The 12216-nt window shown below is 43.4% G+C and overlaps 1 protein-coding gene and 1 pseudogene across 1 annotated transcript; one reads left to right on the top strand and one right to left on the bottom strand.

Moving 5' to 3' along the window:
* Nucleotides 1-1494: 1494 nt before the first annotated feature.
* On the top strand, nt 1495-3103 carry LOC112902182. The gene is made up of 3 exons (XM_025971116.1): nt 1495-1778; nt 2259-2374; nt 2511-3103. Exons 2-3 carry the CDS (start codon nt 2297-2299, stop codon nt 2982-2984), a joined length of 552 nt encoding a protein of 183 aa, XP_025826901.1. The 5' UTR covers nt 1495-1778; nt 2259-2296; the 3' UTR covers nt 2985-3103.
* A 7311-nt stretch (nt 3104-10414) lies between these two features.
* On the bottom strand, nt 10415-11410 carry LOC112872371 (annotated as a pseudogene).
* Between the last annotated feature and the right edge of the window lie 806 nt (nt 11411-12216).

Genomic DNA, 12216 nt, shown 5'->3' with positions numbered 1-12216 from the left:
TCTTAATCCATACTAAATAATTAATAACAACTAACCGCTCCACGAAACACTTCTAAAAATTGTAATTGTGAAAATTACAGACAATGACATGGCTGGCATCATGTAGGCATGCTTTGGAGCTAATCGTCCAGTGTAGTGTCCATTTCATATTCTCCTTGTCCAAATCTATGGGATAACTTATCAGATTAATTTGCATTACCTCATAAATCTGAGAAATACCAGGAAATTCAGTACATGTCACCGACTCATGACAACCCAGTCACATCTGCGAATCTCTAATTGTATATAGATCAATCATGGCACAATTTATAATTGTGAATCCAATCAGCTTAAGTTTCAACTGCTGGATCCAATATTTATAAACCCATACCAGACTAGGTGGCCTGCACCGATGTATGACGGATATAATTGATATTTGCTAGCATGGTAAAGCTACAAACATCGCCGAAGAGAAAAAAAAACTACTGTGATAAGTAACAATAGCACAAATTTTGCTTATTTTAAGGAGGTACTGAATCAATGCTTAGTTTGTAATTCTATAGGTCAGTTTATTACTAGTTAGGTTATAGTCTTGCCACCAAGAAGTGACAATTTGTGACTTGTTTTTCAGTTACATGCTAGGTGTTTATAATTTTTACATTTCCGTGGGTACGGTAATGAGCTAAACAAAGTTTTCCATAACTTCTGCATTGACTTTAGATTTACCATTGCGACTCTTAGCTACCGAAAAAAATATAGTAACTGGATCGTCAACTCAAAGAAAACTCATTCTGATTACTTGATTATCTGTAGAAAATAAACTTATCCTAGCAGAAGCACGACGGCTGCTAAACTAATATTTCTAGGAGCTGTCTCAATCGTTCGGTAGCTTTGTTTTTCATGTGAAGCAGATATGTTTGACTTAGCATGATACTATACATTAATACGCCCAATAGATATAAGAGGTTGGACAACTGGTAATGACAGTACTAATCCTCCTCGCATGTGAATATGAGAGATCTAAACACAGAGCTTGTCTAGTTGTCTCCTCAATGATTCCTACGAAGTTGTGATCCACCGAACATTCAGAAAACTAGAGGTCGCTACGCGTCCACCAGCAAGTACACCAAATCATCAGACCATCTCTTGAAAAATCACACACAACACATACATACAAGACATAAGTCTATTTGAAAACTTTAGAATTGTTGAAAACGCCACTGTATATGATTGTTACTCTGGGTTAAAAAAATGAAATTGGTATGAAAATCATGGAAACCCACATATTGGTATAGAAATTAAGGCATGCGACAGGTCGACCTATGAAAAATGAAAAAAAGAAACAAGCAGCATGCTTTGTTGGTGTGCAACTGTCAGGGGATGCATAGGCTTTTGAGGCTGCAGATGAGAGATGGTACAATAGCTGGGGTCTCTGCTCATTATCTTAGGCCTATCCTTTTCTTGGCACTACATGGAAGCATCTTTCCCACATTAAGATACACGAGCTGATTGGCCGGAGGAGCTTGGATTTGTTTGGCAAGCCTATGGGGGACCCCACACATGGGCTGTGAAGCTAGCTCCCTCATGACACCAGGACGGGAGAATCTTAACTCTCAATCTCCTTCCTCCTCCCCTGCCTCACCAGATGTACATATACATCCATGACGACCGGCTTGCCTCCCAGCAGAAACCAAAGAAAGCTTCTTGGGTTTCTCTGCTTGCTGGTGAGCTGCAGATCATAGAGGAAGAGGAGATCGCCCTTGTTGACCGGCAGGGAGTTCTGTAGATTCTGAACAGAGGTGAGCAGAGTGATCCTCTGTTCTTGGTTCTCTTGTGTTTAATTCTTTCAAAGTTCAGAGAGCTTTTCCATACATGTTTCGAGTTCAGAGTTTGCATATCTCTCTTTGTGTCTGTGTTGGAGTTCTTGCCATATGTAGTCCTGTCTTTTCCGATGGAATGACCTTCTTCTGGAAGGGCCTACTGCATCATGCTTCAGTCAATTATTTCGCGGCTCGGTTACGTGTAGATGTGTCGAAGTCTGTATCTATGACCAATGCCTGCAAGAATTTTTGGTTTGGTTAGATTACCTAGTTTCAGAACGTAACGGTTTGATTCCCATGGAACTTTTTCTGAAAGCAGATTTATTTTTGAAACATACTACTTATGGATTTTCTTAAAGGTTCAGTATATATAAAGATGTTTTCAAATTGCAACGACCGGATCCAATTTCCATTTGTAGCACCAACTGAATCACTGACTCTCGAATTCACATGAAACAGACTAGAGACAGACTCAGAATTAAGCAAAAGGGATCAGCATGAACCTTCACGAAGACATGGAGAGGGAGCAGATGAAGATGGCCATCCTGAAGCAAGAGCAAATCTTCAGACAACAGGTAACAACGAGAATGTCCATAGAATTAGTACTCGTTTCAATCATGCACCATCGAATGCTCTTTTGCTTGAGGTTCAACACTACAAAGGTTACAGAAACTTCTCACCTCACCACTCTCTTCACTTCTTCTGATCCAGGTTCATGACTTGCACCGGCTGTACCACGTTCAGAAGCAGCTGATGCAGCAGATGCCAGCATCTACCGTATCGTCGAGTCGTGCTCCGGCGATCGCCGACGTCAAGCCGAAACCGCAGCTGGACATCTGGAACGGCGAGAAGGCCACAAATCCTCAGCAGTTCATCAGCTTCTCGAGCTACAAGGCCCCTGCCCCTTCAGAGGAATGCAACCTCGAGCTGACTCTAGCGACCGGGCCAAGCACCAGCAGCAGCTGCAACGCCGAGAGGCCGCAGGGGAAGCGGCTCAAGTCGTCGTCCAACTCAGACTCCGGGACCACGGCGGTGTCGTCGACGTCGACGGACTCGGAGCTGGCGCAGTTCAGGGAGGTCGACGTGACGGCGCCGGCGGCGAGGTTTCCCGGCGAGAGTAGGAGGATGGATCAGATGGGGCAAGGCCCGTGGATGTACCAGTGCCTGACCCTGAAGACGGCATGATGGTGTGTAGTAGGACTTGGGCTGTAGGTTTCAGAGAATCAGAGCACATGTTTGATACATGCGCAATTGTACATCACAGAGGTGATTGAAGAAAAAAACAAGGTGATTTGTTGCAGCAAGTGGTGATGATAGACTTTATGATTTCTATTGGACATATGAATTGATAATGCAAAACCATACTGATCTCTCTCTCTCTCTCTCTCTCTCTCTCTCTCTCTCTTTATGTGTCATGTGAACTGAACCATTGATGTGATTGGATAGGATAGAAATTTGAGAAAAAATTTGTAGGAACTTTGAGAGGTGATTTCCGTTTAGATTGATATCCATTTTTGTAGTTGGATTGATTTGGATCTGCAAATGCTGGCTGCTGTAGGTTGGATCTGCGAATGTTGAAAAAAAATGCAGCCCATTATGCTAGCTCGCAGGAACTAACCCATAGTAGCCTGACACATGAAGTCCAGCCCATGACTAGCCAGGAGGCCCAAATTTGAAATTGAAGCTTTAATCTTGCACTCTCGTATTCCTTTACGGGCCCGGCCCACATCACTTCCACTGAGGCCGGGCACTCCTGACCAGGCAGGAGGGGCTGACCGCGGATACTAGAGGTCGCGCGCGTGGGTGGGAGCCGGTTGGTCGCAGAAGGCTGGCGCGCGCCTTTTTCTAGCCCATGATTGCATGTGGCCCATTTAGAGGCCGACAGCTACATGCTGACGCGCACACGATCTATTATACCGTTCTATCCAAATAATTTCTGGATCAAATATCCAAATAAAATTCTGATTGTACCGTTCTATTCGTTACAACATGATCTTCCAAACTAGATCACACACGATTATATTTTGATAATCTTTTTCTCGGAACAACTTTTTTCATAAATATGGAACAATTATTTTTGAAAGAAGAACCATTGTTTCATCTTCATACTAAGATTATAAAAATTATCCAGGAACAATTTTTTTTATAAATATGGAACAATTTATTTTTGAAAGAAGAACAATTTCTCCGTCTTCATAATAAAATTTTTTCAGTATAAAAATTATCCAAATATTTTCAAGTGTGGTCTTATTTTGAAGATCTTATGAGACACGATGATGTGATTGGATTTTTATTTTAATATTTGTGCTAAAAGATATTGCTTTTTGTATGTTTCAGTTGAACGTTTTTATCTTTCTTGGGCTCGGTGCCGAGCCATCTTATTTTTTTCTTTCTTTCTGCGGTAGGGTCACCGGCAGTCACACAAGTAACCCTTCCGGGCTCGCGGAAGTATCGACGGCTCCAAAAATATCGGCCCAAGAACATAATGAAGAAATCATATGCGCGGAAGCGCTTCTGTGACCGACCAAGTGCGTTGACCGGCTGACTTTCCTCTAAGAAAAGAAAAAGAAAATAGAAAAGCAATGGTTGACCCACATCCAACAATATTTGCTACAAGAAAGGTGTATATTCCATCAAATTGACAATTTATATTTGTTAATGACCGACATCCAACAACATGTGATGTATTTTACATTTACTATCCTCGGAGTTTAGCGACTCAAGTTTCCTAATAAAGCGAGGTTTAGGACTTACTTCCTCACAAGGTCAAAGAAACTTCTCTGCAAACAGTAGTGATGCTGCATGTGTGTATAAGTTGGCCACACACTTAACATTAATAATTTTGGTTGCATATCTTTTTTTAAGGGTGGGGTTTATCTCCACCTGAATTGTATTCAAAGTTGAGGTAAAATCTATATATCACCCGGTTAATTTAGAAAAATCAGGCTAAAACCGCGATAAACTACCTAGCTAAACTAGGTCCTAACCAACACACGTCCTAACACAAGGACTGAAATTATGGTATAACCACAGATAATAACTTCTCATCTTAGCACAAGATGAGCGACACAACCACAGCTCAAAATACCAACCCTAGCACCAGGGCAAAATTTGCGAGCACTGAGAAAGTGCAACAGACCCAAGGGGCATGTGCAATCCCGATACCTCTTAACCCTAGGTTGATGCTTCACCAGCTTGCATGTCTTTTCAGTGAGAAGTGAGAACCTAAATGGCGAGCATGGTCGCTGCTTAAAAGTCAGTAAGAACCTACCACTCCATTTGTATCTCATCTCCTTTTATGTCTCCAAGCACACGGTAGCTCTTCATTATAATCTGGGCATCCCTTCTTTAGTTGCAAGTAGTATCAGTGCACTATCAATTGGCATGTGGTCCGTCAACAACCCTATAAATTTGACATTAATAAAGAAATAGAGGCTCAGTTACTTTCGCCGTTGATGTTAAATCTTTACCTTTTATTTTTGAAAAATGGCTAAAGCACTGACTTCCCCACAGGATTTTATTTTTTACATGAAACCAAACTTTATGCAAACTGGTACTCATTTCTTCAGTTTACTGGATCAAGATGGAGCATTTTAGCTCATGGAAGTTGGAACGATCAAACTAGTTAGTCTAGTACCCTGTTCTTATTCGTAATCCTCATCAACAATTGATCTCTGCAACTCTGCTAAACCTGAATCAGGCCCTGGGCACGTGTTGTAACCTGCCATTATTGTTGAGAAACAATTGAAGTGGCAGATGCAGGGTTACCAAAACCAACTATGTTCCCACGAGCATCAACTACAATGCATCCAAGCCTAGTTAAGGAGTCATCCAACTGAGACCCTTGCGCAGTGGCGGTGCCATCGACCTAGCTACCTAAGACGTTCAAGCGTCTTGGGCTTCAGCCACTGACAACCATGCCATCGTTGCCAACAGTGCCAGTGTTGCCTCCGTGCATGTCGACATTGCCCTTGATTGAGGAACTGCATGTGTGCAATGAGGAAGTGCCTCAGCAGAATGGCATATCCGTGGGGCATGTATAATCCTGATGCCTCTTAACCCTAGGCCTAGCTAGGTCGATGCTTCACTAGCTTGCATATCTTTTTAGTGAGAAGTGAGAACCTAAACGACGAGCATGGTCACTGCTCACAGGTCAGTATGAGAGCCTACCACTCCATTTGTATCTCGTCTCCTTTTATTTCTCCAAGCACACGATAGCTCTTCATTTTTTGTAGCTCCAATAATCTGGGTATCACTTCTTTAATTGCAAGTAGTACCAGTGCATGTGGTTCGTGAACAACCCTATAAATTTCACAATAAAGTAAGAAACAGAGATCAATTACTTTCGCCGTTGCTGGTAAATCTTTACATTTTATTTTTGAAAATTGGCTAGCTAAAGCACTGTCAGCTAATTAAGTGGGTCCCCTTAGGATTTTATTTTACATGAAACCAAGCAATTGAAGGCTGGGAACTAAAACTATAAGAACTCTGGTGTGTGCAAACTGGTACTCATTTCTTCAATTTACTGGGTCAAAGATAGAACATTTTAGCTCGTATATGGAAGTTGGAACGATCAAACTAGGTAGGTAGTCTAGTACTAGTAGTGTAGTACCCTGTTCTTATTCGTATTCCTTGTCGACAACTGTTCAAGCGTGGTTAAGGAGACGACAATGCAGTTGTCCGGCAAGCATCCACGACAATGCAGAATCCAAACCTGGTTAAGGAGTCATCCAACTGAGACCCTTGTGCAGTGGCGGTGTAATCGACCTAGCGGCTAGCCACCCAAGACGTTCAAGCATCTTGGGCTTCAGCCACGGACAGCAATGTCATCGTTGCAGGGACAGTGTTGCCTCCCTGCATGCTTAACACAACCCTTGACTATGATATCCATTTGCTCTCACGACAACAAGGAGCCCTCGACAATGTGCGAGCACTGAGAAAGTGCGACAGAAGACCCAAGGGGCATGTACAATCCCGATGCATCTTAACCCTAGGTTGATGCTTCACTAGCATGCATATCTTCTCAGTGAGAAGTGAGAACCTAAACAGCAAGCATGGTCACTGCTCACAGGTCAGTGAGAAGCTAGCACTCCATTTGTATCTTGTCTCATTTTATTTCTCCAAGCACACAGTAGCTCTTCCATTTTTGTAGCTCCAATAATCTGGGCATCCCTTCTTTAATTGCTCCTAGTAGTGTAGTACCAGTGCTGTATCATTTGGCATGTGGTTTGTGAACAACCCCATAAATTTCACATTAAAGTAAGAAACAGAGATCAGTTACTTCCTCTGTTGCTGGTAAATCTTTACCTTTTATTTTGGAAAAATGGCTAAAGCACTGTCAGTTAATTAAGAGGGGTAGGTCCCCTCAAGTCTTTTTTTACATGAAACAAAACAATTGAAGGCTGGGAACTCTGGTGTGTGCAAACTGGTACTCATTTCTTCAGTTTACTGGTTCAAGATAGAGCATTTTAGCTCATGGAAGTTGGAACAATCAAACTAGATAGTCTAGTACCCTCTTCTTATTCGTATTCCTCGTCAACAGTTGATCTCTGCAACTCTTCTAAACCTGAATCAGGCACTGGGTGTTGTAACATGCCATTGTTGAGAAACAATTGAAGTGACAGTTGCAGGTTACCAAAGCCAACTATATTCCGGCGAGCTGAGCATCGACGACAATGCAGAATCCAACCCTGGTTATGGAGTTATCCAACTCAGACTCTTGTGCAGTGGCGGTGTCATCGACGACCTAGCTACCCAAGACCCAAGACGCTCAAGCGTCTTGGGCTTCAGCCACTGACAACAATGTCATCCTTACTAGAAGTGATAGTGTTGCCTCCGTGCCTTTTCTGCGCACGGCAACAACAAGCTCTTGACAATGTGTGAGCACTGAGAAAGTGCATCTTTAAACCCCAGGGGCATGTCTAATCATGCCTCTTAACCCTAGGCACCGCTATAGCTTGTACATTCATGTTATATTGTTATATATGCTTTAGTTCGCTATAGCTTGCACATAATAGACAACCGCCTCTCAATGCTTTTCTTGGAGATGACAACCTCTCAATATTGAACAAGCTCACCACCGAGCAGCTGAATAAGAATGTTATAAGGGATATCTGGTCTCTTTTTCTAGGCACATTGAATCTTCAGTTTTATAGCCTCTTTAATTCTAAACTTAGGACCTAACTAGGGAGTATTCATTTTTTGTACATGTGAATCTGTACATCATTCAACTAGTATATGTTTCAGGTACAAGAATCGCTCCACACATCATTCGTCGACAAAAATGAAAAATTAGTATCCATTAGGAGGATCCTTCTGCTAACCATAATAATTGTGCTCTAGTATAATAGTTGGTAATTCAAAACTACAAAGCCCAATAGTTGGTAACTACAAATTTTAACTTATAGTAGAAATATAACTCAGTTGCATTTGTGTTAAACAAAAATATGTCAACGAGGATAGACCATCTTTTTTTAAGAACAATGATAGACCATCCTAAAAAAATTGGCTCACCTGCACCCGACAACATTCCTAAAGAGAAGAAAATAGTATACGCCAAAAAATGAACCTTGTATCTGCTATCGTGTAAGCATGGACCTTGTATCTTCCAACTACATGTAACAAAGTTGTCAACATCCTGAAGATGGTCTCTTTCAATCCTCAGGTGAATATATGGGTGTTGCAATCCGTAAATGTTCAGAAAACAATAGAATTACTGGCAGATGCAGCTAGATTTACTACATCAACTTATGTTCCGGCGATAATTTGACAACATGTCGTCAAAGAACATTGGGCTTCAGTCCCTGACAACAAAGCCGTGCACACTTAACACAGCTCTTGAATATGATATCCATTTGCTCTCACGGCAACAAGGAGAGCCCTTGACAATGCGCGAGCACTGAGAAAGTGCAACAGCACACCCACGGGGCATGTACAATCCCAATGCCTCTATGCTTCACCAGCTTGCACATCTTTTCAGTGAGAAGTGAGAACCTAAATGGCGAGCATGGTCACTGCTCAAAGGCCAGAGAACCTACCGCTCCATTTCTATCTCGTTCTCATCTCCTTTTAATTCTCCAAGCACACAATAGCTCTTCCATTTTTTGTAGCTCCAGTAATCTGGGCATCCCTTCTTTAATTGCTCGTAGTAGTGTAGTACCAGTGCTGTATCATTTGGCATGTGGTTCTTGAACAACCCCATAAATTTCACATTAAAGTAAGAAACAGAGGCTCATTTACTTTCGCCGTTGGTGGTAAATCTTACCTTTAATTTTTAAAAATGGCTAAAGCACTGTCAGTTAATTAAGAGGGGTATGTCCCCTCAAGTCTTTTTTTTTACATGAAACCAGACAATTGAAGACTGGAACTGAAACGATAAGAACTCTTGTGTGTGCAAACTGGTACTCATTTCTTCAGTTTACTGGGTTAGGATAGAACATTTTAGCTCATGGAAGTTGGAACGATCAAACTAGGTAGTCAAGTACCCTGTTCTTATTCGTATGCCTTATCGACAATTGATCTCTGTAACTCTGCTAAACCTTTTTTTAGATTAAGAACTCTGCTAAACCTTTTTTAGATTAAGAACTCTACTAAACCTTTTTTAGATTAAGAACTCTGGTAAACCTGAATCAGGCACTGTGTGTTGTAACCTGCCATTGTTGAGAAACAATTGAAGTGGGAGATGCAGGTTACCAAACCCAACTGTGTTCCAGCAAGCATCAACCACAATGCAGAATCCAAGCCTGGTTAAGGAGTCATCCAACTGAGTGGCGGTGTCATCGACCTAGCGGCTAGCTACCAGATGTTCAAGCGTCTTGGGCTTCAGCCTTGTCATCGTTGACAGCAGTGACAGTGTTGATCTGTGCATGTTAACATAGCCCCTTCTTTTTTGATAAGTTAACATAGCCCTTGAACATGTTGTCCTTTTCCGCTCACGGCAACAACGAGCTCTTGACAATGCGTGAGTGCCTCGAGAAGCAGTAGGGGCATGTCTAATCCTGATGCCTCTTAACCCTAGGTCGATGCTTCACCAGCTTGCATATCTCGTCAGTGAGAATTGAGAACCTAAACGTCGAGCATGGTCACTGCTCACATATCAGTGAGCAGCTATCACTCCATTTTTATCTTGTCTCTTTTCATTTCTCCGAACACAGTAGCTATAGCTCTTCGTTTTTGTAGCTCCAACAATCTGGGCATCCCATCTTTAATTCTGTATTCAGAGACAATCAGTGGGTAGCCATGGCATATATGACTCGTGCATGATGTGCAGCACTATAAATTTGAGCCTACCAAGTAGTACAAGCATCAAGTACCTTCGTAATTACTGTATCATTGCAGCACACTTTGTTTATCTTGTTTATAAAAAATAAATGGAAAGGCAGTAGCAATTCGTTAAGATTATCCTCTCTCTCCTTCTCTATCTCTCAGAAAAAAAAACAAAATCAAATAGGCATACATTAGAATGAAAGCAAAGAATTAAAAACAACAACATGAAAGGACTGTTTAAACTGGTACCGAGTACGGCTATCATAATTCCCAAGCACCGTAAAATTTCACACAGCCTAGTGGTTTACTGATTGATGGCTCAATCGTCTTCATTTTACTGCTGACTCTTCTTAGTACTCCCCCGTGTCGATGTTCACCCTCGCCACCGGCTCATCGAGCAGCTTCTTGCCAATAATCTCGATCAGCATGTTCATGTTCGTATCGGTCGTGCAGTCCAGCAACGCCGTTTCTCCCGTCAGCTTGTCAGTCTACATGAACATCCATACGTACACACAACACATTGTTTGACAGTGCGAGGGATCGTCGGTTGATGCATGGTCGATGAGCTACTAGTGTGCTTGCTTACCTGGATGCGTAGGTAGTTGCTCTCGCAACCGATTACCTAGAAGAGCACCTGGGCGTTGATGTCGACCATGTCGGCGCTGGCGTTGAAGAAGATGTCGATGAGTGGGCTGGAGCCATCTTTGGTGAGCCAGTTGAGGATGTTCCACTTGTTACAATCCGCCACGGTGTAGTTTTTCTTCAGCTTGGTCCCCGTCCCGATGGACAGGACGAGGATGTTCTTGTACACGCTTGGCGCGGCTTCCTTCCTGTTACAGTAGGGATTCTCCATGGCGATCATTTTGGCCATGGCGGCCGTAGTGGGGTTGCTTGCAACCTCGACGTCACCGCCCTGCACGAGCGGCACGGTCTGGTCCTCGAGCTGCCGGCGGAGGCGGAGCATCTCCTTGGTGAGCACTGACATGGCGGCCATGGTGGGGTTGTTGGCCGCCACGCGCGCCGTCAATGAGCTCGAAATCGTAGATCCTGCCGTCGGAGCCCTCCGTCTTGAAGCTGTGTGCCGGCAGGAAGGTGGGAGCCGCCGACGTGGCGATGCAGATGTCGGCGAGGCGCGCGTTCTTGTGCGCCTCCCTCTCGGCCTCTAGCGTGTTGAAGAGTACGGGATGCATGCGTTTGATGTCGAACGTCGGCACGACGATGTTGCTCAGCGTGTCTTTCACCTTGATGTCCTGCATCACCTTCTCGATCGTTTTGTGCAGGAAATCGCCGTCGTGCTTGGGGCCGCCCCATGCCTTTTTCCACACATTCTTAGTTGTCTGCCACATGCTCGAGATCCAGCCACCCTTGCTGAGAATCGAGCATCACCAACAGCAATGTGTGTATACATAATACATACATAAGGCACCAACGTGTAAATATATAATGCATCAGGGTGCATTTTATATACAGAATGCACCTCATCTGAGTTGCAACTGGTTTTTTCTTGAAGCTGCAACAGATTGCAACTGGATGTGTACTAGTTGCAACTGATTCACTACGTCCAGTTGCAACTTGGACCGTACAAAGAGAAAGAAGAACAGGTGCATAAACTGAAAGTCAGGCCTCCTGCCTCATGGCCACAACCCAAAGCATGAGCCTGGAGGTGCAGGAACAGGCGTTGGAGTATGTGGAGAATTGCGGGGAATTACAGTCTGGCTGTGGGAAGACGTATGGGCCTTTTGTTAGAGCTACTGGGCCTCGTACTCGGAAGGCCAACAAGAAGTTCACTGGGCTGACTGGGTCAATGTGCTTGCAGGCACTCGTGTGGGCTGAGCCCGTGTAAGTGAGACGAGAGAACATTAAATACTCGAGACTCTAAGGAGGAGGGCATGTATTGTAATACCAATCAACTTTATTTCCAAGCAAACATTCCTCCTTCCTCCCAGCACTTCTTCTTCTTCATCTCCGATCCCCGAATTCTTCTTCTGGATCCCTGATTCTACTCTGATTATCCTCTCGTAGCTAACAATTGGTATCAGATTCGTCGATCCTTGGACCCTCTCTGTGCTAGATTCTTCTGGTTCGCTATTCCATCGATCGATCCCGGCAAACGGATTTGGTCAGGCTCTTTTAAATTCGTTCATCTCGAACA

The sequence above is a fragment of the Panicum hallii genome, chromosome 8, assembly GCF_002211085.1.
Source record: "Panicum hallii strain FIL2 chromosome 8, PHallii_v3.1, whole genome shotgun sequence".
In the NCBI taxonomy this organism is placed as follows: Eukaryota; Viridiplantae; Streptophyta; class Magnoliopsida; order Poales; family Poaceae; genus Panicum; species Panicum hallii.
Note: the sequence above shows the minus strand (reverse complement) of the source record. Positions and strands in the feature narration are given on the sequence as shown.